Source organism: Acinonyx jubatus, chromosome C1 (assembly GCF_027475565.1).
Source record: "Acinonyx jubatus isolate Ajub_Pintada_27869175 chromosome C1, VMU_Ajub_asm_v1.0, whole genome shotgun sequence".
NCBI lineage: Eukaryota > Metazoa > Chordata > Mammalia > Carnivora > Felidae > Acinonyx > Acinonyx jubatus.
In genome coordinates, this window is record NC_069381.1 from 83973473 (window position 1) to 83999508 (window position 26036).

Genomic DNA, 26036 nt, shown 5'->3' on the forward strand with positions numbered 1-26036 from the left:
TGTTGTACTCTCCGTAAAATGGTGATAGTACTTAACCTACAGGGGTTTTGTGAAGATTAAATGAGCTATACAGTTATAGCGTCTAGAACAGTATCTGTCACATATGTTACACAAATGTTAATTTTTTAATCATTATTATCATTTTCATTGTTATCTGGGCTCTCAATTATCACTTCTATATACTACCAACAATTTCTCCTTCTCAATTTCACATATGACTGTCTAGATCAGGGGTCGATGAAATATGGCCTACCGCCTATTTTGTATCACCTGGGGCAAAGAATAATTTTTACCTTTTTAAAGAGTCATTTAAAAAAGAAGAATACATGATTGAGACCATATATATGGCCAACAAAGCCTAAAATATTTACTTTCTGGTCCTTTATAGAAAAAAGGTTGCCTACCCTGATCTAGATGATTCCAAGAGGATAATGTATGTGTTAGGGTAGTACTAGCTGCTATATAAATTATAAACTCTTAGGGCACATGGGTGGCTCAGTCGGTTAATCATCTGACTTTGGCTCAGGTCATGATCTCATGGTTTGTGAGTTCGAGCCTCACATCAGGCTCTGTGCTGATGGCTTGGAGCCTGGAGCCTGCTTTGGATTCTGTGTCTCCCTCTCTCTCTCTCCACCTCCCCCGCTCACACTCTGTCTCTTTCTCTATCTCAAAAATAAATATTAAAAAAAAATGTTTTTTCTTTATAAAATGGTTTTTCACAGACGAAATTTATTTCTTGCTTCTCGCCCCAAATGGGTGTTCAGGAGGCAGCTTTCCACATAGTGATTCAAGGATACAGGCTCCTTCATCTTGAGGATCGACCATCTCCCAGGGCCTCTGAGTACTATTCTCCAATCAGCTGGCAGAGAGGGAAAGAGCCTAAGGAAAATGCACCTGTTCTGTGTACTTAACATACATCAGTTCCATTCACATGTTTGCCTTAGAATCCAGTAATCTGGTCACAGCCAGCTCTAAAGTAGGTTGGGACATGGGGGAAAGCCATTTTGGTGGACACATGGCTATCTCTACCACAGAGAGTTCTACTTCCTCCTTCTGGCAGAGATATTCATGGACAGAAGTCTTTGTATTCAACTTTCAAGTGTGTGACATTGTTCTGGATGGCTAAGATTGCTGCATTCTGACCTTTTATTAATTGGAACTGTCACTATCCATACTAACACTTTTGTGCTGCAGGATATAAGAAGGATTTTTATTGCACTATTATTTAAGAGACAGGCATTAAACTGAGACACAAAACTAATTAAATTTCCAAATGGTTTAGCCAAAAAGCACTGAGGCCAGACATTTTAAATGACTTTTCCTAGGTCATACAGATAGCAATGCTAGGTTTTAAATCTCAGTCTTCTTATTTCTTACGTGTTAGATTTTAGAATGCAATATGCCATCTTACGAAGTAGTCATTTGGTATATGACAGTACAATAATACTTTAAAAGATGTATTCTCTACCAGTTTTTGAAAATAAATCATGATTTTCAAGGTCAACTTTTACTCATTTATTTTCTTACATATTTGCTTTGCTCTTCATATCTTCATATTTACTCTTCATATCTGCTCTTCATATCTGCTAGTTCATTTCATAGTTAGATTTTGAAATACCAAAGATTTCAAAAGTAGAATCTAGAGATATGAGGGGCCCTAAAAACCACCCAGTCCAATCCCTAAATCCACAGATTAAAAAAAACTATCCCAGAGAAGGTAAGATTGTCAGAGAAAAAGCCAGGGCTAGGATCAAGGTTTCTGGCCTTTAATTCAGTGCTTGATGTATCATATTATGGCCACTTCTCCATGAAATTTCAAAGAAGGGAAGAAATAGTAGTCACAAAAAGGGACTTAAAAATTTTTAACTGATTGTTTTCATATCAAATGATCCACCTAATTCTGTTGTTTTAGGAATATTATTTTAGCATTTGCTGGTACCCTGAGACACGGTCTCATTCCTAATCTCCTGGGCGAAGGAACTTATGCCAGATACAATTGCCGGGATGCTGTGTGGTGGTGGCTACAGTGTGTTCAGGATTATTGTAAATTCGTTCCCAATGGCCTAGACATTCTCAAGTGCCCAGTTTCCAGAATGTATCCTACAGATGATTCTGCTCCTTTGTCTGCCGGCACACTGGTAAAAATCATCTTAAAATAATTTCTTTTTCCCGAAAAATGACTTCTAGCTGTAAAAGTGTATAAAATATAAAAGTGCATGTAATTAAGAATCCAGATCTGAAGAATTCAAGTATTGGTATTTGTTTAGCACCTGCTAGGACTTTGAAAGATTGCAGTGATAAGACTGCTTCTTATCTTCAAGTGCAAGTTCAAACTTCAAGTTCAAGGAAGGAACTTGCAACATGGTAGAAAAGATAACATATACATATTATGGTCATTACAAAAAGGTGTATAGGAAATGCCATGCATAAAAGAGAGAGAGAGAATCTAATAGGTAGTTGGTTCTTAGTGAGGACTTCATAAAGTAGCTAAAATTTCACCTCAACTGAACCTTAAAAGGGGAGTAGGATTTCAGCAGAGATGAGGGAAGTTGTGAGAAAACATCAAAGATTAAAGGAAAAATAAAGTGCAGGGTGGATTGAAGCACATTTAGGACATGCTGCTCAGTCTAGTTTGACTTTTTGTGTAGGGCACCTGCAAGGTAATAAGAGATAGTGGAAAGGGTGAACAAGGTTGTGGAGAGCCTGATCACCAAACCACAATGCCCTTACCTTGTGAACAGTGCAGAAAAAATAAACGTTTTGAGTGGTTTTCTTCCCAGTCAATAATGTACAAAGATTATGTACTTTTGCCATTTCTGATCCACCTTTATATTATAGTTTGTTTGGTATGTGATTGTGGAGAACTTCTAAACCATCTTAAAGTTAGCTGAGATCTGTGCCCCCATGATATTTTTGTCATGAAATATTCAAAGAACATTTGTCAAAAAAAGTTTTTACCTAAAGTGTCACTTTACCATGTAATTTATCCCTGTTACTATATATGTGGATGCGTAAAAACAGCAATGCCAATTTAGATTTCTGTAGCTTCTGTAGAAGCTAGATACATTTATTATCTGCACAGTTCACTTGAACAGAAACTATACAAACTCACAAGATTCATTTTCATGTGTCAGCAAAATTACAAACTATTTCATATCACAGACATGAATAGTCGAAACTACAGTATGTTAAACATTCATATGCCAGAGGCTGACTGTTTAATGTGGGGTATAGGAGCTTCCTTCCCCAGTCCCACCCCATTTCTCTTCCAGAGGAAAATATGTTTTCACAAAACTACAGTTGTGGGATTTGGGAAAAGGTAAGAAAAATGCAGTTTCTAACAAAAATAACATCCATTGTATCCCAAACAGGATCAGCCATTGTTTGAAGTAATACAGGAAGTAATGCAAAGACATATGCAGGGCATACAGTTCCGAGAAAGGAATGCTGGGCCACAGATAGATCGAAACATGAAGGATGAAGGTACATAACTTTACATAGTAAAGATTTACTGATGAGGTGGAATTAAACCTTGTAATTGTTCATGTATTTTTTTAAGTTTGTTTGTTTTAAGAGAGAGAGAGAGCAGGGGAGGGGCAGAGAGAGAAGGAAAGAGAGAGAGAGAGAGAGAGAGAGAGAGAGAGAGAATCCCAAGCAGATTCCGCATTGTCAGCACAAAGCCCATTGTGGGGCTCTATCCCACAAACTGTGAGATCGTAACATGAGCTGAAACCAAGAGTCAGACGCTTAACTGACTGAGCCACCCAGGAGCCCCTAATTGTTCATGTATTTGACAAATATTTTATTTGTGTGTGAAACTTCAAAATATAACAATGAGAAAGATTAACACAGTTCCTGATCTCACCGGTTTAGTTTTAGTTTCTAGAGGAAAGATAAAATTGTGTATCTTTTTAATTTTGTACCTTTTTGCCAGCCAATTTAAAAGGTAATTTTGGTGGTTGCATTTATAAGCATAATAAATGAGGGCTTACTATGTGCTGGGCATTGTGCTAACTACTTTACCTATGTTATTCCCATTTAACACTCCCAAGAACATTGGGGATGCATTATATTGTTCCCAGCTGTATTGATAAGATGACCGAAGCAGAGTAGCTTGCCCAGAGTCACACAGCTACTAAGTGGCAGAGCTAGGATTTTGTCCACCATCTTTCTCTGTAACTTAGGCTCTTATAAGATTCTTTTTGTAAAAAGCTTTGTCTACAGAGTTAAAATAGATCTACTTTTTTAACCTCTTTTAAGTTTATCATGTTCCTATTTTTATGGCACACTATCATCATCAGCCAATGCAAGGCTAATGACAATTTATTTTATTATCCATTCCCTCTAGAGACATTCCATACAGGAAGTAATATAAAGACACATGCAGGGCATACAATACATGTACATTTGCTGTATATTTATATAGTGTTCTGTGAAACATATACTGCTTTATGTGCATGTAGATTTTAACTTTTTAATTTTGAAAGAATTAGAGATTGATAGAAAGCTGTAAAAATGACACATAAGAGTATACTGAGGCCTTCATCCAGCTACCCCAATGAGGATATCTTATCTATTTTGTCTATATCTTACTGTAATACAATATCAAAATCGGGAAGCTGACATTAGTTCAATTCTGTTAACTAGACCATATTCAATTTTCACCATTCTTACATTAACTCATTTGTGTGTGTACATGTGTGTGCATGGCTCTGTGTAATTTTGCCCCATGTGTAACTTCATGTAATCGCTACCACAATCAATATATAGAAATGTCTTCTTTGTGCTACCCCTTAAGAGTCACACCAACAATCCCTGGTCTCTGGCAACTACTAATCTGTTCTGCATCTCTATAGTCTTGTCATTTTTTTTTAATTTTTATTTTTTTAATATAATTTATTGTCACATTGGCTTATATACAGTACCCAGTGCTCATCCCAACAAGTGCCCTCCTCAATGCCCTTCACCCATTTTCCCCTCTCCCCTACCCCCCCATCTACCCTCAGTTTGTTCTCTGTATTTAAGAGTCTGTAGTTTTGTCATTTTAAGAATGTATATAAATGGAATCATATAGCATGTAAATTTTTGAGATAAGTTCTTTCACTAAGCATAATTCCCTTTGAGGTCCATCCAAGCTGTTGCATGTATCAGTAGTTTATTCCTTTTTATTACTCAGTAGTATTCTCTTTCCTGGATATAACATTCATCTGTTGAAGGACATTTTGATTATTTCCATTTTTTGGTTAATATAAATAAAGCTAATATGAACATTTATATACAGGTGTTTGTATGAACATAAATTTTTATTTCTCTGGGACAAATGCCTGAGAATGTGATTGGGTCATATGGTAAGTATGGATTTTGTTTTATAAGAAACTGCCAAACTATTTTCCAAAGTGGTGTACCATTTTACATTCCCTTCTGCAAACTTGAGAGATCCAGCTTCTCCACATCCTCAGCAGCATTTGACGTTAATCACTTTTTTTAAGCTGTTCTGATAGTTGGGTACACCACTACCCATTGTGGTTTTAATTTGCATTTCCCTAATGACCAATGGTATTGAACATCCATTCATGTGCTTATTTGCCATTTGTATCTCTTTTGGATGAAATGTCTGTGTCTTTTGCCCATTTTTTAATTGGAGTGTTGGTTTTTTCCACTATTGAGGTTTCTTGTGTATGTAGCAAAATCCACATAACATGTTTAGCATTTTACCATAAAATGTATCATTTTAAGTGTACAATGGCTTTAAGTACATTCACGTTATTATGAAACCATCATCACTATCCATCTCCAGAACTTTTCATCTTAAACTGAAACTCTGTGCCCAGTAAACAATAACTCCTCATTCCCTCCTCCCTCATCCCTAATAACCACTATTCTTCTTTGTGCCTCTGTAAATTTGACTATTCTACATGCCTCATGTACATGGAATCATGCAGTATTTGTCCTTTTGTGTCTGGCTTATTTCACTTAGCATTGCTGTATCAGAGCTATATATACTATACTCTTATGCTCTTTGATTAAGTACTACCAAATTTGTTTCCATAATTATTATGCCAGTCTGTATTCCCACTGACAATCAAAGTGGCTTCTTCTGTGCCCACCCGCATTGTCCACTAATCTCATGGGTGTAAAACAATATGTAATTGTTGTTACTTGTGATTCTCCTATCACTGGTGAATTTGAGTATTATTCATATGTTAATACCTTTTTAGAAAGTTTCCTTTTCTATAAATTGTCCTTTCATGTTCTTTGCCTTTATCTTTCTTTTAGCATTCCTGTATTTTTCTTGTTGATTTCAAGGGGTCCTCATATATTCTACAGCAATAAACTTTTATGTGCAATCTGATCATCTTTTCTTTCCATATCTCCCACAACATCCTTCAAATTTATTTGAATTAGTTCAATGAGCTAATCTCATTTATTTGTTACTTATGAAACCTCTCAGAACACTGCCTAGTAAAAAGTGATCTATAAGTTGCTATAGTTGTTTTTATTGTGATGTGAACACTATCTTCAAGTGTTTTTCTTTTTTCTTTTTAATTTTTTTGAATGTTTATTTTATTTTTGAAAGAGAGAGAGATAGAGTGAGGTAGGAGCACAGAGAGAGGGGGAAAGAGAGAATCTCAAGTAGGCTCCATGCTGTTAGCACAAATCCAGACACTGGGCTCAAACTCATGAACCATGAGATCGTGACCTGAGCTGAAATCAAGAGTCGGACGCTTAACTGACCTAGGCATGCAGGCACCCCTTAAAGGTTTTATTTTTAAGTAATCTCTTACCCAACATGAGGCTTGAACTCACAACCCCAAGATCAAAAGTCCCACACTCTACCAATTGAGCCAGACAGGCACCCTGCTTCTTTTCTTTTTACAGTAGTTAGATTCATCTGGTATCTAATGTTTTCTTCTTCTCAATAAGCTCATGTTCCCTTGATTAGTAGTAACTCCATACAGCTCTGAAAAGAGGCAATCTCATTAGCTTATAACACAACAACATTAAAAGCCTAGATAGAGTGAAAGCCCAAGAGTGGCTGGTCAGGTTTCACTTGTTTTTGTCAGTTTCTCCCAAAAATTATGTGAATTCTTCAAATCAGTACCTCACATTCAGTTCTGTAGTTTCTCTAGGGGTGATTTTGGGGAGAGATCCCATAGCCTGGCATATTTTGCCATTTCATCAGAAACTACAAAAATATGATTTCTTTGGTACTTTTTTTGTACATTTGAAGCAACCTGTCCTTTTACATTATTTTAACCCATGTACCTTTTTGTGTATGTTTCTCTTGCTCCACTAAATCTCTGAGAGGGAGATCACTAACCATTGATTATCCAATTATTGCCATGTATTTAATATCCAATTATTGTCATATATTTAATATCAGATAAATTAAAAGCCTCCTTGCCTTTGTGTATTACTTTGCAAACATTTTCCAGAGGCTAGTACCTCTATCCCTAGCTCACAGTTCAGGAAATAAGAAGGGGAGGCAGACAAGTAGTTTGCCCAAGGACATGGGTAGTCCATTAATAAACATGAGAGAAGCATTCAGTCAGTCTTACCGGCACTCAAACAAATTCATATTAAAGTCGGTCACCATTTTTCCTCTACTAAATTATCATGAGACAACAGAGCGTGAATGAAAGCGCCAATGCTAGACGCAGACTTGCTATCTTAAAAATCCCATCTCTGCTCATTTTCTAGCTGTGTTCCCTTGGATAAGTTTTAACTTCTCTTTGCCTCTCTCTTCTACATTTGTAAAAGGGAGATAATAGCAGCACCTACCCCCTAAGGTTGATACAAGGATTCAATGAAATATGTATGTTAAAGCACTTAGAGCAGTACATGGCACATAGTGAGTTCTATAAGTCTACTGTTTATTATTAGCAAAAAAAACCAATGTATTCATTTGCTGGGACTAGGATAACAAAGTACCACACACTGGGTGGCTTAAATGACAGAAATATATTGTCTATCAGTCCTAGAGGCTAGGAGTCCAAAATTTAGGTGTTGGGACGGTTGACTCAACCTTCGGTCTATGAAAGAAGGATCTGTTCCAGGTCTTTCTCCATGGCTTGTAGATGGCCATATGCATGGTTACATGGTGTTCTCCCTGTATCTTCACATCAGCTTCCTTCTGTGCATTGTCTGTGCACAAAATTCCTCATCTTATAAGGATACTGGTCAAATTGGATTAAAGCCCAGGTTAATGCCCTTATTTTAACGTGATTAACTTTTTAAAAAAAAATTTGTTTTTACATTTATTTATTTTTGAGAGACAAAGACAGAGCACAAGTGGGGGAGGGGCAGAGAGAGAAGGAGACACAGAATCCAAAGCAGGTTCCAGGCTCTGAGGTGTCAGCACAGAGCCTAATGCAGGGCTCGAACTCACAAACTGAAATCATGACCTGAGCCAAAGTCGGACGCTTAATCGACTAAGCCACCCATGTGCCCCAAATGTGATTAACTTTTTAAATTCCTGTGTGCAAATAAAGTCACATTCTGATGTACTGGGGTTAAGATTTCAACATATGAATTTGGGCATTTACACAATTCAATCCATAGCAAACAGTAACAAATAATAGATTTTAGTTTTGAGAGATATTCAGATACTACTGATGGTATTGCAAATTGACTCATTCTTCAAAAGCAACTTGGAAAGAGAGAGAGAGAGAAAGAGAGAGAGAGAGAGAGAGATCCACATATATTTTATGAGATACAAAATATTCACATGTTTTTGTTCATAAATGTATTCCATTTCTGGGAATCTAGTCTATGAAATAACCTAAAACACAAAAAGTCCATATTACATGATACTGATCATAACTTTGCTTATAATCACAGAAAAGAATAAAATAATTATGTCTAAGAGGAAATGTTTAAATTGACTTCATTTGTTTTGTTTTGATGTTTATTTGAGAGAGAGAATGTGTGTATGAGAGGGGGAGGGGCAGACAGAGGAGGAGAGAATCCCCACATGGGACTTGATCCCATGAACTGTGAGATCACATGAACTGTTGAGATCCCATGAACTGTGGATCACTGAGCTACCCAGGCGCCCCTGTTTACATTTACTTGAATGAAAAATTCAATAATTTGTAATGATTATAATTTTTATAATTTGTGTAATATTTGAATATTAAGAACTATATGGGTGTTGAATCTAATACATGAAAAATAGTTGGATTTATTTATGAAAATATTACTATTCTGTGAAAAGATTAGAAAGGAATACATAAATGTAATAGTTTTTGTTAGGGTAATAGGATTATGGATTCTTGTTGCTCTTTTTTTAAACACTGTTGTTTTTACTGTAAAATGATCATCTTTTTAAGTGATCTATTTCAGCTATTTCAGATAACTCACTAAGTCATTGGCAAATTTTGACGTAAACTCAAAAACTTATACTCCTTCTTGCATGTTCTAAATTACATTTTAAACAGTAGTTAGGGACGCCTGGGTGGCTCAGTCAGTTAAGCATCCAACTTTGGCTCAGGTCCTGGCCCATATCGGATGAGTTTAAGCCCCATATCAGGTGAGCTGGAGCCCTGCTTCAGGATTCTCTCTCTCTCCCTCTCTTTCTGCCCCTTGTGGGATTCTCTCTCTCTCCCTCTCTGCCCCTCACTCACTCAAGCTCTCTCAAAAAAAAAAAAAAAAAGTAGTTAAAACCTCATTTAGTTAATTTATTGTTTGTGGTGGTAACATACAATTTGTATACATGATTGAACTGGTAAAAATCACTGATACTTTTTTATCTTTCAGTTAGGACACTAAATAGATATAGATTTTATACTTAAAAGAACATTTTTTGTGATATCTCTGAATTATTTTAATTTTTAGATTTAATTGTAAAACATTCCAGTTAGAGAAAAATATAAATTACACCTTGAAACCTAGAAATAAAATTAGGCAGATATTAACATTTGATCATATTTTCTTCAGATCTTTCTGTTTTGTGTTGAAAATAAACCATCAGAATTGTATGTAGAGCTTCATCTCTCTCTCTCTTCCCTCCCTCTCTATAATTAATGACTATGCTAGAATCAGGGTTTATTATTTCCATTTATGTTTTGAATTTTATGAGTTTGTGTTTGAGTATGTGTAAATTACATATGTATTACGTAGTATATATTCAGTATATTATATAGTATGTATTCAGTATATTATACATTATATATGTATTCAGACTATAATATATACACATAACTATGTGTTTTAAATATTATCATATTAGACATAGTCATATAGACCTATATGAATATATATATTAGTACTGTCTATATTTTAAACTTTTAAGAAAAGGTATCTTATGCATATCCTGTTGCAACTTGTTTGCTCAATCATTTTGTTTTGGGGTTTTGAACATTATGATTCATGTAAATCTAGTTCATTAATTTGAAATGGTATAGAGAGTTTTACACTGTATGAATAAACCACAGTGTTTATTCAATTCTCTGCTCAGCAGTTATTTATTTTCTTGCTAATACAGTGTTGCATTGAATATCCTTGTGCATACCTTCATATGCACATGGGTAAAGATTTCTCTAATGTGTCTAGAAGTGAAACTACTCTATGGTAGAACATACATGTCTTCAGCTTTTAAGGCATTAGCACAGTGCTCTCCAGAGTAGTTATCCTAGTTTGTTGTATTCCTTTCAGATTTTATAAATGTTTTATTTTGCTTTTCTAGGCTTCAATATAACCGCAGGTGTTGACGAAGAAACAGGATTTGTTTATGGAGGAAATCGCTTAAATTGCGGCACATGGATGGATAAAATGGGAGAAAGTGACAGAGCCAGAAACAGAGGAATCCCAGCCACTCCGAGGTAGTATTTATTTGTATTGTGCATATATAATTATACCCTTTTTAAAACCACATACTTATGGAATCTTTTATTCTATTAACCACGAAGTCTTCATATTAAATCGGTCAAAATCTCCCTCCCTTCATCCACCCCCTCCTCTCCCACAGCACACACACACAACTCTCTTGTTACAAGTCATCAAGGAAAGCTGTCTGTTCTTTTCAGGGAGTTCTCGTGGGGTGATTCCCCACAAGCACCTCAAAGGAGTGATTCATTATTATTATGATTCGTTATCCCTGTGGTTAAGATCTTAACCTAAAATGCTTTCATTGTAAGCATTTCATTATGCCCATCTTTCATGCATATAGAAAACACCCCATTACCCAGTCCTTTTTGAAATACTTTTAATTTCTGAACCTTTTATCCTCCTAAATTTTTTTGTCTTTTCTCCCATTATTTCTTTTTATGGTTTTAAATGCTTAATATAGTATCAAGTCTGAGAAACTCTTTTCTTATTCTAAATTTTATCTTCAGTCAGAACTGTGAAAAAAATCATTTAATTATAGCTGTTGTTATATGCTTTGTGAACTCTTTTTAAAGCATGTTTATTTCGGTACGTTATTAGGTCTCATACTTCCCTTTCATTTTCCTTAAAAATGAGCTTTCAGGGGCACTTGGGTGGCTCGGTCGGTTGAGCATCCAACTCTTGATTTCAGCTTGGGTCATGATCTCAAAGTCAAAAGCCCCGCTTCGGGCTCTGTGCTGGGCATGGAGCCTGCTTAAGATTCTCTCTCTCCCTCCTCCCTCTGCCCTGTTCCCCAACTTGTTCTCGCTTTCTCTCTCTCTCTCTCTCTCCCTCTCTCTCTCTAACTCTCTAAAAAAAAACAAAAAACAAAGAAAAAAACACACTTTCAAATTACTAAGTATACTTTCCCTGGCTTTCTCCAGTCCTTCTATCCCATGTTTTCTGTTTCAATATTCTCTGATGCATTCCCTACCTTTTCCAGCTGCCATCTTCTTTAACTCCATAATCACCATTCCACTTCACGGAACTTTTTTTAATTGTTAAGCAGGTAAGCAATGGCAAAATAATTAGAGGAGAGATTTCTTATGTATGCAGTATACATTTCAATAAAGTGAGGGGCTTTTCATAGTTGTTTTTATAACATATTATATAATTCATCAGAATTATTTATTGAATGCCATTTAAGTAGTGCTTAAATGACTCCAACCCACAGAGTAAAATTTATTTTAATTTTAGAGATGGGTCTGCTGTGGAAATTGTGGGCCTGAGTAAATCTACCGTCCGTTGGTTGCTGGAATTATCCAAAAAAAGAATTTTCCCTTATCATGAAGTCACCATAAGAAGACATGGTAAGCTGTGCATTTTATTTAAAAAGAAACTTCAAATGTACAGTCTATACTCTTAGTCTACATAATCATCATTTGACTCAATGAACTAATATTAGAAAACTCTTAAGATTAAGAGGAAAGAAAGAACATTAATTTCCTACTATGAAATTGTAACAAACCTGGTTACTAACCATATTTTTATAGCAACTTTGAACTGAGATATGAAAAACATCATGGTTAATTGCCTTATTATGCTTTCTTTTTCTTAATGTGACTGTGAGCAAGTTGCATTTTTGTGAACACTTAGGAAATCTTTACATCTCTTTTTCTAGAGCTATCTGTCCAAAAGAAATACAATTTTAAATTTTCTAGTACTCACATTAAAGTAAAATAAAAAGAAACAGGTGAAACTAATTATGATAATATACATTATTAACTCAATATGTGCTAAATATTATTTCAACATGTAATAAGCATGAAATTATTCATGAGCCATTTTACATTCTTTTGTGGGGAAAGTATTTTCTGTGAAATCCAGTGTATATTTACACTTCTGGCACTTCTCAATTCAGAGTAGCCTCATTCCAAGTGCACAGTAAATGTAACTTTATCAAACACGTTAAGAGTGATACAAAGACAAATCAGGGATAATTTACTGGAGTCTAATTCTTTTTGGTAATATAACAAAAGATAATTTTAATTTCAAGCTAGAGTCCTTCAAAAGACCCTGACAGTTGTAAGAAGTGGGTAATTTATTGCCTAAATATTACTCTTTGGCTGTAACTAAATGTATGGATTTCTTTGAATGCTTAAAAACTGCCAAATCTTTTATCATGTTTCAGGAAAGGTTGTGACAATCTCATACGATGAGTGGAACAGAAAAATACAAGACAACTTCGAAAAGCTATTTTATGTGTCAGAAGACCCTTCAGATTCTAACGAAAAGCATCCTAATCTGGTTCACAAACGTGGCATATACAAAGATAGCTATGGAGCTTCAAGCCCGTGGTGTGACTATCAGCTCAGGCCTAATTTCACCATAGCAATGGTTGTAGTAAGTGAATTGCTACTTTCAAATTTCAAAAACGTTGTGGTAGAGTGTATTTAGTTCTTTATTCCCATTTGTTTTCAAATTCATGTAGTTGCCAAAAAGTATATTGTTTACTAGCTAGTTTTATACCACCCTTAACCTATGACATTCAGTATCAAAAAACAGAAAATAATAGATGATGACTAATGGAGTGCTTACCAATGTTTTTCTTATCATAGCACACATAGAAAATAACGATATTTATACAGTACATTGGTCAAAATTGATTAGGTTGATCATGCCAGATCCAACTGCTTCAGTTAGCCCCAGGCCCCGCCCAACTTGAAAGCTGATGGCATCCGTATTTGGGCACACCTGTGCTGTGACCAGTGAGTGCCTCAGCATACAAACTGAAAAGATCTAGACTGGTGAACTAATGAAAGTTGCTTCAACTCATATTCTGTTTCCTTGTTGTATTGCTGCAATTCACTCTAGAATTCTAGACTCTATTTTACCTCTTAGTCTAAAAATAAACTGTAAGAACAGTAAAATAGAGATGGTATGTGTTCTTCCATGACTACATAGCTGTCTCCACCTTGTCAAAAAAAGCACTAAACATGGAACTATAAATTATAGTAGAATAAAAGCTGCAAAAAAAGAATAAAAAATGCAAAGGTACATAAAGATACCTTCTACTCAATGTGCATTTGATTTCATTTAACCATTACAATATATGCAGATTCTTAGCCACCAGTGTTTTCTCTCCTCCATATCACAAGTACATTTACTTGTGCTGTTAGAGTGTAAGTCATTCTGTATTTTACTATGACCCCAAAAGCAAAAAATGACTACCAGATATACTTAAAGGAAGCTATTGCAAACATCCTGAAAAATGAATTAGATGGGTTTAAGTGTGTTCTGCCTTCACTGTAGCTGAGGCAGCTTCCTTTTGGAGCTCATAACTTTCTTAAAATGACACAAGGAAATAATGAAATCTAACAGCTTTGCTCACTTCTAAGGCCAAGAGCAGCGCACCCACATCAGCCCCATAGCATTAGATCCGGTTAAGCTTCTGCACTTGAAATGAGTTCTGACGCACACTGTATTTTTAAACCGTTTTCATTTCTGAGTTTATGAATAGTTTATGTTCCACTGTGGGTGGAAACTAATTCTTTTGTGATCTTAAAAAGTTTGAATATTCACTTTTGATATTCATTAGGCCCCTGAGCTCTTTACTGCAGAAAAAGCATGGAAAGCTTTGGAGATTGCAGAAAAAAAATTGCTTGGTCCCCTTGGCATGAAAACTTTGGATCCAGAGTAAGTTGGAGTATAAATATTAAGAATATTATTCATATTATATTTAATATATAATTATATTTATATTTAATCTTGGCATGAAAACTTTGGAACCCCAAGTACGTTGGAGTGTAAGTATTAAGAATGTTGTTGTTGGGGCGCCTGGGTGGCTCAGTCAGTTGAGCATCCGACTTCGGCTCAGGTCATGATCTCACAGCTTGTGAATGCGAGCCCTGCGTCAGGCTCTGTGCTGACAGCCCAGAGCCTGGAGCCCGCTTTGGATTCTGTGCCGCCCTCTCTCTGTCCCAACCCGCTCGCATTCTGTCTCTGTCTCTCTCAAAAATAAAAAAACGTTAAAAAAAAAAAAAAGAATGTTGTTGTTGATGTTTATATTGCATCAACCATAATTTTTTTGCTTGTCAGTAAACTCTAAAATTGTATTCAAACTGAGTTTTTAAGAACACCATCTGTTTCTTCATTAAACATCAGTGTTCACAATGCTTGTCCTATATTTAATAATAAGTTTTATGTTTATAAAACTAATATGACATGAATATTTCCTAATGTTTACTTTTTCTGATTGTAAAAGTAATACATGATTATTGTGAACATTGGAAGTATAGACATATTGTCTCCTCAAAGACAGTCTTTAAAATTTTCCAAGTTATTACCCCTAGCAGTTCCCTCCATATTTCTTTTTTTTTTTTAATTTTTGATTAGTTTATTTATTTTGAAAGAGAGCAAGTGTGAGTGGTGGAGGGGCAGAGAGAGAGAATCCCAAGCAGGCTCTGCATTGTCAGCACAGAGCCCAACTCGGGGCTCAATCTCACAAACTGCAAAATCATGACCTGAGCCGAAATCAGGAGTCAGACATTCAACCGACTGAGCCACCCAGGCATCCCTGCTCCCATATTACTAAATAATGTGTGTATGCAGTTGTTTCTTGATTTTTTTATTTAAAAAAAAATTTTTTTTAACATTTATTTATTATTGAGAGACACAGAACATGAGCAGGGGAGAGGCCAAGAGATGGAGATACACAGCATCTGAAACAGGCTCCAGGCTCTGAGCTGTCAGCACAGAGCCCGACACAGGGCTCGAACTCACAAACTCTAAGATCATGACCTGAGCCAAAGTCGGATGCTTAACCGACTGAGCCACCCAGGTGCCCCTGTTTCTTGATTTTTTTTTTAAATATTAGACACTATTTGGTTATTTCTTGTGTTAACAGATGAGGATTTAACTCTATTCTCACCACCAACCATTTCCATCCTTTCTGTGTAATTACCCCACTATTTTTATTTTAACCAATAACCGATTTTGTTTTTACTTTATGATTATGTGTTTATGCCATTTTACGTTTCTTTTCTTTTCCAACTTTTGTTTCTTCTTGAGTTTCTAATGACCTCCCTGTTTGTCTTCTGCGATTTTCCTTTAAAGTTTGATGCCCAAAATTAATTTGCTTTCTATATCAATAGGTGACAGAGTTCCATTTCTATATAATACCCTCACCTTTGTAGAATTTTCCTAATTTACTATGTACTCATTTCAATCTTGAGATGCAGACTTTTTGTGTGTATGCTTATCCATATTCTGAAGTGTTCTCCACATTTTCAGACGTGTTACAAACCAATGATCAATACTAAAACCCACAGTTAAAGCCTACTCATTTGAAATAAGTAAATAAATAAATAAGCTTACTCAGGTGACAAGTTCTGTCTCTCACTAAAAGAAAAAAAAAAGAAAAGTAATAATTAAACTGAGTATAGATAACTATCTTGTATTTGTCACAATAAGCTTGTAATACTTTGTTTAGTTATAACTGTGTATAAATTTTCTGTGTCCATTTGGTTACTATTTGTAATGCTAATGTACTAAATTTAATTACTTTTTAATTAGTACTTTTAATGTACTAATTTTAATTACTATTTGTAATGATAATGTACTAATTTTAATTACTTTAACTTACTGGAGAAGTTTAAAAAACAATCTTTTCAGGGTACCTGGGTGGCTCATCGGTTAAGTGTCAGACTTCATCTCAGGTCATGATCTCTCACTCTGTGAGTTCGAGCCCCACATTGGGCTCCATGCTGACAGCTCAGAGCTTGGAACCTGGTTCGGATTTTGTGTCTCCCTCCCTTTCTGCCCTTACCCCACTCATGCTCTATCCCCCCCTCTCTCTCTCTTAAAAAAAAATAATTGTTAAAAAAAATTTTTTTAAACAATCTTTCCAATATATAATATTTATATTATATTTAATAAAATCTCTTTAATGCTTGTTCATTTATTTTGTATATATTTTAATTATAATAAGTGTTTTAGAAGCTAGTGAAATAATTGAATTTAACCAATATTTAGTGTTAGACTAACTCCTTGAAGGCAAGATACCTGAATACTTTATATTTTTTTGTATTAGCCAGTAAGTATTTGTTAATCATTCCCTCACACAGTATTAAAGTATTCTGGGGGTGCCTGGCTGGGCTTAATCAGTAGAGAATGTGACTCTTGATCTTGGGGTTGTGAGTTCAAGCCCCATGGTGAGCAGAGAGTTTACTTAAAAATAAATAAATAAACAAACAAACAAATAAATCTTTTAAAATGAGTTGTAAAAAAAAGACATTCTGAGCCCAGTATATACTAATCTAAGGTTAATAGATTTGGAAGACAAAATAACTTGATTATTTCTTTTACCTCTGCTATTGAAAAATCTTTCTTATGTAATGTCTGATCTTTTTCTAACCTAAATTTCAATAATTTTGCAGTGATATGGTTTACTGTGGTATTTATGACAACGCCTTAGACAATGACAACTACAATCTTGCTAAAGGTTTCAATTATCACCAAGGACCTGTAAGAATTTCATTTCTCTTTTCAGAACTTTCAGCTTAAGTTATTTTTCAAATAACTTTATAAATATTCACAGCTCTTTTTTTTTCCTTTACTTTTAAATCATCTTTTTTAGGAGTGGCTATGGCCCGTTGGCTATTTTCTTCGTGCAAAATTATATTTTTCCAAATTGATGGGTCCAGAGGCTAATGCAAAGACTGTGTTTTTGGTTAAAAATGTTCTTTCCCGGCATTATGTTCATCTTGAGAGGTAAGTTGTTGGGCAGCATGTAATTCCCATAACAGTATTTAGTCAATTTATTAGATATTAGGTAAATAACAGCTCCTAGAATTAGTTTCGGTATACTCTAGGTACCCCAATGAAATCTGAAAGTTTTACTCTTATTTAACATGACAAATTCAATGATGTAATTTCACCTTCTTTTAATTATTTTAGGTTGTTATTTATTTTGATTTGAAGACTTGATATTGTGTGATTTATACATGTCAAATAGTCTGATTTTTTAAATTTCGTGGATATTTTTGGGTATGGTTAGAACAGAATAAATAAAAAAAGTAAAAGTTCTCAGCCTGGGCATTTTGAGTTAGCTGATTTAAAGATTTATGTGGTTGCCAGAGGGGAGGTAGGTGGAGGGATGGGTGAAATAGATAAAGAGAATTAGAGTATACTTATCCTCATGAGCACCCAAGAAATGTATAGAATTTCTGGGTCATTATGTTGTACACCTGAAACTAATGTAACACTGTATGTTAAAACTTTTTAAATGTAGAATAATTTGAAAAAATAAATAAAATCAGAATAACTTAAAAAAATAAAGATATATCAATAAATAATTTTCAGAAATGCTTTATTATAGGGGCACCTGGGTGGCTCAGTTGGTTAAGCATTTGACTCTTGATTTTGGCTCAGGTCATGCTCTCATGGTTCATGGGATCGAGCCCCGTGTCAGGCTCTGCACTGACAGATTCTCTCTTCCCTCTTTCTCTGCCTCTCCTTCTCTCTCTGCCCCTCCTTCTGTCTCTCTTGATAAATAAGTAAACATGTTTTTATATTTATTATACTTATTATACTTATTATAATTAAAGTATCAAGGTTGGTCTTTTGACTGTTATCTCAAACCCATTTGTCACCTCCTTTGTCCGAATTATTGGAGATAAATAGTGTCAGAGTTATGTGTCTTTATAAGATGATACAAAGATAGTTGAAAGCTAGCTTAATTTCCCAAATTCTAGATTAAACCTAAATACAGGCATGCCTCAGAGATGGTGTGGGTTCAGTTCCAGACCACCTCAATAAAGCAAAAATCACAATAAAGGAAGTCAAATGAATTTTTTGGTTTCCCAGTGAATGTCAAAGTTACATTTATACTGTACAGTAGTCATTAAATATGCAATAACATAATGTCTAAAAAAAACAATGTACATACCTTAAGTTAAAAATATTTTATTGGGGCACCTGGGTGGCTCAGTCAGTTAAGCGTCCAACTTCAGCTCAGGTCATGATCTTGCAGTCCATGAGTTCAAGCCCCGCATCGGAATCTGTGCTGACAGCTCAGAGCCTGAAGCGTGTTTCAGATTCTGTGTCTCCCTCTGTCTCTCTCTGCCCCTCCCTCACTCACGCTCTGTCTCTCTGTCTCTGAGAAATGAATAAACCTTAAAAAAATTTTTTTTAAAAATTTATTGCTGGGGTGCCTGGGTGGCTCAGTCAGTTAAGCATCTGACTTCGGCTCAGGTCCTGATCTCGCAGTTCAGTTCGTGAGTTTGAGCCCCGTGTCAGGCTCTGTGCTGACAACTCAAAGCCTGGAGCCTGCTTCAGATTCTGTCTTTCCCTCTCTGCCCCTCCCCCACTCTCTCTCACTCTCAAAAATAAATGTTAAAAAAATTTAATATTTTATTGCTAAAATATGCTGATTATCATGTGAGCTTTCAGCAAGTCATAATCACTGACCACAGATCACCATAACAAATACAAGAATAATGAATAAGTTTGAAATATTGTGTGACATACCGAAATGTTACACAGATACCAAGTGAGCAAATGCTGTTGGAAAAAATGGTGCCAGTAGACTTGCTTGATGCTGGGTTGCCACAAACCTTCAATTTGTAAAAAAACAGTGTCTACAAAGTGCGGTAAAGCAAAGCTCAGTAAAGCAAGGTATGGCTGTATATATACAGCTCATTGCTCAGAATTATTATGCATAAACAACATTAATGTTCTCTCCTTTATTACAAGAGCATGAGGGACTTCCATCATCACCATGAATGTCATGTCAAGCTTTCTTTTTTTTCAGTTTGTTTTTATTAGCTTGGATGTAGTCACAGAAAACCCAATCCTGCCAGAATTCTTGTACCTCATCTAGAAACGGAGACTGAATCTGTGTGATGTGAACATTCTTATATTCTATCCTTTGTTGCCCCAGTTATTGCCACAGTATTTCTCATTGTTTGCATCTATTTTCTTTTTTTTTCCCCTTTTGTCCATGAAAAGTAAGAGTATCTTACACTGCAGGGATCACTTTTCTACTTTACCTGTGATCCCATCCCTCCCACCTGTGTCCTGACTTTGCTCCAGTAATTATCCTTTCTTGGTATTCCACTTGATCCTTCCTTCTTAATCTAGAAAGATCAGCCCATCCTAAAATAAAGTGCTTTCATACTGTTCCTGCCTCTAGCCCTGTCCTATCATTCTGTTTTCTTCTCAGCTCACTTCCTATAGGAGCAGCCTCAATCCTTTTGCTTTCTGACCCCTTTCCACCTTCAGTCTGGCTTTTGTTTTGCCCTCACCACTCTGGTGAAGCCACTCAACAAGATTCTTTCAGGTTCCCAGATCCCATGACTTCCTTTCAGTTCCCTTCTTTGACATTCCTATAATATTTGAAATTGTTGCTTTCTTCTTTTCATAAAAAACCTTATGCTATCCAGGGGCACCCAGCTGGCTCAGTCAGAAGAGCATGCGACTCTTGATCTTGGGGCCATGAATAACCTACTCTCCACACTGTGCTATCCACTACCATGGGGACTCGGCTCACCCTGCTTGCCCCAAGACATAGGTGACCTTTTGTCCTTCTTGGGCCTGACAATCCCACACTAGACCACACTTATGTGCAGATGCCCCCCTTGCACCATCTGGGCTCTGGGCCATTCCCACCCTTGGTATGAACTTCTTCATACCCTTCAGGCTCTGGCATCCCACCCTGTGCTGTTCCCGCTACCCTTATGTCCTCTCCTCCCCAGTTGTGGTCACTGACCTCCTTTGTCCCACCTAATGACTTGAGGAATGAATTTCTTTCAGAAAGGAAGGAAAAGAAGACTTCTTTATACCAGTATGTATATGTTCCATGTTCTGGTTCCACATAACAATTGTGAGCAGTATATTATTGGTTCTATTAGCTTGTTTTAATTTCAATACTATATTAGTTTGCTGACTCTGCCATAACAAAGCACTACAAAGTGAAAAGCTTAAATAAGGAACTTTATTGCCTCACGGTTCTAGAGGCCAGAAGTTTGAAATCAAGGTGTTACTAGGGCCATGCTCCCTCTGAAGATGCTAGGGAAGGATCTCTCCCAGCCCTCTTTCCCAGCTTCTGGTAATTCCTTGGCTTGTGGTAGCATAACTCCAATCTTCACATGACTTTCTCTCTGTGTGCATCGCTTGGTCCAAATTTCTCTAAGGACACCAGTCAAATTGGATTGGGGGCCCATCCTATTCCAGTGTGACCTCATCTTAACTAATTACATCTGTAAGAACCCCATGTCCAGATAAGTTTACATTCTAAGGTACTGAGGGTTGGGACTTCAACATATGAATTTTGAGGAGGACACAGTTCAGCCTATTACAGATACCCTGGTACCTAACTTCAGTAATTTGGCATTTTACTCGGAAGAAACTTGAACACTTGGAAGCAAGTTTCTATATTTTGTACTTCTCTGTGATGGCTTTTTAAATATGGTACATAGCTGGTGTTATTATTATTAGTTATTATCCAAACTGTCTCCATATTTACTTAAGGGAATTATGTTTCCATACTTATGAAAAATTTAATGCCTACAGAAGAGTATAATGTAACATACACTCTTCACACAGCCATGAGTTACAATGTTATAATGGTGAAACAAACACATTCCCATAACCCAACTTTAAAAATGAAACAATACAGAATTCTGGATTTTTTAACTTTATGTTACATGTTTAAGAGATTACACTAAAATTAAGAATAAAACTGAGGGACACCTGGGTGGCTTAGTTAGTTGAGCATCTGAGTCTTGATTTCTGCTCAGTTTATGATCTCACAGTTCATGAGATCAAGCCCCGTCGTTGGGCTCTGAGCTGACAGCTGCAGCCTACTTGGGATTTTCTCTTTCCTCTCTGCTTCTCTCACTCTCTCTCTCGATCAATAAATAAATAAACATTTTTTTAAAAGAGAATAAATTTGAGGGGTACCTGGCTGGCTCAGTTCCAAGACCATGCAGCTCTTGATCTCAAGGTTGTAAGTTCAAGCCCCATGTTGGGTGTAGAGATTACTTAAATAAATAAATAAAGTTAAAAAAAGAAAAAAGAAGAAGAAACTTGATATGGAAACAATACTGTGTTCTGATAATAAGACCTGATAATTAGTTAACCTCTCTAAACCTCTTACCTGCTCTGTGAATACGGATGATTATGGTTCTTGCTTTCAGGGTTGCTGTGAGCATTAAATGAGATAATGTACATAAGTCACGTAGTATTAGAACATAATAAATACTAACTGTATTATTCAGTAGAATGAGAAATTAGTACAGAAATTCATATTGTTTTTTTTTTGTTTTTTTTTTTTGAGAGAGAGAGAATGCAAGCAGGGGAGAGGGGCAGAGGGAGAGAGAGAATCAGTCTTAAGCAGGCTCCTTGCTCAGTGCAAGCCAGATGCAGGGCTCGATCCCACAACTCTGGCATCGTGACCTGAGCCAAACTCAAGAATTGGATGCTCAACCGACTGAGCCACCCAGGTGCCACCAGATTTGTTTTTAATTGGCACTATTTTCCTAGTCATAGCTCTCAGCGTTTCTTCATTATTCTATATTAGTATTATAATTTTGTCAAAATCTACATAATTACAATTTGAATTTCATAAACTTAATTTGAAAGTACTAAAATTAGACCTGAGAGGATATTTGTCACTCTGTATATGCTTAGAATGATAGTTTCTTCTGTTTTCTTTTTTTAATGTTTATTTTTGAGAGAGAGAGAGAGAGAGTGGGAAAGGGGCTGAGAGGGGGGTACAGAGGATCTGAAGCAGGCTCTGCACTGACAGCAATGAGCCCCATATGGGGCTCAAACTCACCAACCATGAGATCATGACCTGAGACGAAGTCAGGCACTCAACCAACTGAGCCACCCAGACACCCCCTGTTTTTAATACATAAAAGGAATCCTTTGTGTTTGAAGGTCTTAAATCCCAAACACTAAATATCAAAGAATAATTTTAATCTAAATTCTTTATACATAGATCTTTAGAATATCCTGTTTTATTTTGTAGCGAATGACTATATATGATTGTTTTTCTGTACTAGCAAGGAAAACCACCAAGTTATTGCCTATTTTATTAATCCAGACAAGATGTGTTAGATTGTATCTCATAAAATGTCTTTTCTTTCTTTAAGATCCCCTTGGAAAGGACTTCCTGAACTGACCAATGAGAATGGCCAATACTGTCCTTTCAGCTGTGAAACTCAAGCCTGGTCAATTGCTACTATTCTTGAAACGCTTTATGACTTATAGCTGATTCATGGATATGTATGAAGTATGCAATTACTTGTATTATGGAATGCAAGATCAAATATAATATAAAGGGTTTATATGCACAGGCTGAAGTTATTTTAAAAATCTAATTTATATAATAATGATGCCCAATTAGGTAAGACTTTAAAAACAGTGATTTGTCTTTTTCCTTTCTTTTGTTTTGTTTTGTTTTTAATGTACAGAGAGGTAGCTTTTGATTTGAATCAGGAAGAAAAACTATCATTACCAATGGGATGTTCTTTTGAATTCATGAAGTATTCCTTAATTGCCTAGAAATAAGAGTTTGAAATCCAGAGTTTGAAACAGAAACGTCATGTAATCTTCCACTTGTACATAAGTGAAAATGAAGTATTAGAATGTAATAATGAAAGAAATGGAAAAGTATCTTCAAATTGTGGTATATATTTTCTTCAGTAATAATACATATTGATTATGCTGTGGTTAACTAATGTTCTCACCTTTTACTATATTATTCCTAGCACCTTCTACACTGCATTCGATAAATATTAACTGAATATTGACTCATGGAATTGTCTACCTACACTGTTATGTTCAGAAAGATGTTCAGAACACAGATGTTCACTGTGTGGTTTTTTTTCACTAGAATACTAATGTGTTTTTAATATAATGAATGCCATAATTTGCTTATGTTAATGATGCATAGGATATATGAAAAAACACAAGCATTTAAGAATTTATTTCCTAAAAATAGTTTTGTAAAATTAATCTTGAGTACGAGTTTCCTACTATGAGATGGTTCACATTCTCAAAATGCACATTGTTGGGCATATTTATGAGAACTTTAAAGAAAAACATGCTATATTAATTTCCTAAAACTTAACAATTATTTTTAGTTTGTGTGCAAAAGTGTATTGATAGATCATAGCAGATACTAGTTTCCTATTAACTAAAACCTACATTGACAAGTTTAGCACTGAGAAAAATCTTGGTATAATAAAAATATAGATATGAATTTAGTAGTTCTCTTGAATTCAATAGAATCATTTGAAAAGTTTTTCATGACCTTAAATCCAAAAAGTCATAAGAGGAAAAAAGGTTTTTAACATTTATATGAGTTAATATTTTTGAATAATACTTATTCTCTAGATGGATTTTTTTTATTGTCTACTATTTTTGTCTCAAGAAAACACTTAAATCAGATCATTATACTTTTAGTTGAAAGAAAATAGTTGCAAAAATCCTTTCATCACTATTTAATATTATTCAGTGGTATATTTATAGCTAATAAAATAATGGTACAGTAATACTTTTCTCAGTTAAAGATAACATACCCAACCATCTTAAGTATGATTAAGAAATAAAAATAAGAAAAGAAAGTAAACTAAAACTTTTAGGTAGTAAAAATCTATGAATACAGAAGATATCAAATACCCATGCTTAAAAGCTCATGTAACTTAATGTATACTGCACAGTCTTCTTCAAAATGGACTGTACTTTAGAAATAGTTTTAACTAGGGGCGCCTGGGTGGCTCAGTTGGTTGAACATCCGACTTCAGCTCAGGTCATGATCTCGCGGTTTGTGGAGTTCAAGCTCCATGTCCGACTCCATGCTGACAGCTCAGAGCCTGGAGCCTGCTTGGGATTCTGTGTCTCCCACTCTCTCTGCCCCTCCCCTGCTCACACTCTGTCTCTCTATCTCTCTCAAAAATAAATAAACATTAAAAATTAAAATAAAAAGAAATAGTTTTAACTAGCTTGCTTTTTTGGTTTCCCAACCTAAAGCAGATTAAATCCTAGAAATTTAAGGAGAGTTGTGATATTAATCTGATCACTGTCTATAAATACATTCATTTCCAAGTTTCCCTTCCTTCTTCATTGCTCAATATCTAACTTTCTCTAAGCTTTGCAGTTAAAAGGAATGACATTCCTTGAGAGAGAAAACCATTAGTTATCAAAGGTTGATGCAGTTATGTTGCTCTACTTTAACTCCTATATTAAAGATAGTAAGAAAAATAACTGAAAACCAATGTATTTAATAAAAGCAAGAAGTAATAGTTGACAATTAAATAGGATGGATGGATGGATGGATAGATAGATAGATAGATAGATAGATAGATAGATAAACAAGTTGAGAACTTCTAAAACATAACCATACTGGGTTGTAAGGCAATTCCCCACCTCAGTAATTTTTAAGGATATCATGTTGTACTAGAAAATTAAGTGGTTGATATTCCAATAAGGAATATTAGGGAAAGAACATTGTGATAACCTGCATGATCTTTTTTAAAGTTTAAGAAGGCATGTTAGACATTATTTTATCAAAGGTAGTTAAAATAATGGTTTTAGACTTTAGAGGCATAAATGTCATTTCACTAAAGAACATCTAAATAGAATGCTTCATTCCTGAATGATGTTGGATGATGTACCATTATATTATGTTTCGGCAATGGTTCTATGCCTTGGTTCCTCACTAATCCAGATCAATCTTACTCTTTAACATGAGAAGTAAGTTTGCCAGTAGAACCAGTATGCTGTGATAATTTAATGTTTCAAGGATAGTTGAGGAAACATTAGACCTGTCATCGTATCTGTGGACAATAAAACCTATGTGAATTGTAATCCATTTCTGATATGTCTTCAACTGCTACATCTAGTAAGAAATGTCATTTTTATGTCTGTGTGCCAAGAAAATAAAAATATTTTCTAAAGGACTATATTTTACTTTCATTCCATTATTTACCAGTTAACTGATCTTTTGATGCCACTACCATTTATTCAGGGCTTGCTTATTTTGGGTATTTATTTTTGGGTGTTTATTTTTTTCAGGATGTATGAGGGCAGAAAGAAAAAGAAGAATTTTAGGCTGTTTGGCAATGTATTTAATTAGCCAAGTTGAAATTAGGAGCAAAGCATACTTATTTTAAAATTTTGTTTTACTTCTAAGAGACAGAGCATACGCAGGGAGAGGGAGA

General features: G+C 35.3%; 1 protein-coding gene across 3 annotated transcripts in view; it reads left to right on the forward strand.

Moving 5' to 3' along the window:
• AGL (amylo-alpha-1, 6-glucosidase, 4-alpha-glucanotransferase) overlaps nt 1–25775 on the forward strand; it is an 83420-nt gene extending 57645 nt beyond the window's left edge. For all 3 annotated transcript variants that reach the window (XM_027058507.2, XM_053214506.1, XM_027058508.2), the window contains exons 26-34: nt 1913–2138; nt 3372–3483; nt 10688–10823; nt 12064–12176; nt 12998–13209; nt 14405–14502; nt 17244–17331; nt 17444–17577; nt 22965–25775. In XM_027058507.2, coding sequence (XP_026914308.1) covers nt 1913–2138; nt 3372–3483; nt 10688–10823; nt 12064–12176; nt 12998–13209; nt 14405–14502; nt 17244–17331; nt 17444–17577; nt 22965–23082 — 1237 coding nt within the window. In that variant the 3' untranslated portion in view covers nt 23083–25775. The remainder of the gene's footprint in view (nt 1–1912; nt 2139–3371; nt 3484–10687; nt 10824–12063; nt 12177–12997; nt 13210–14404; nt 14503–17243; nt 17332–17443; nt 17578–22964) is intronic.
• The last annotated feature ends 261 nt before the right edge of the window (nt 25776–26036 follow it).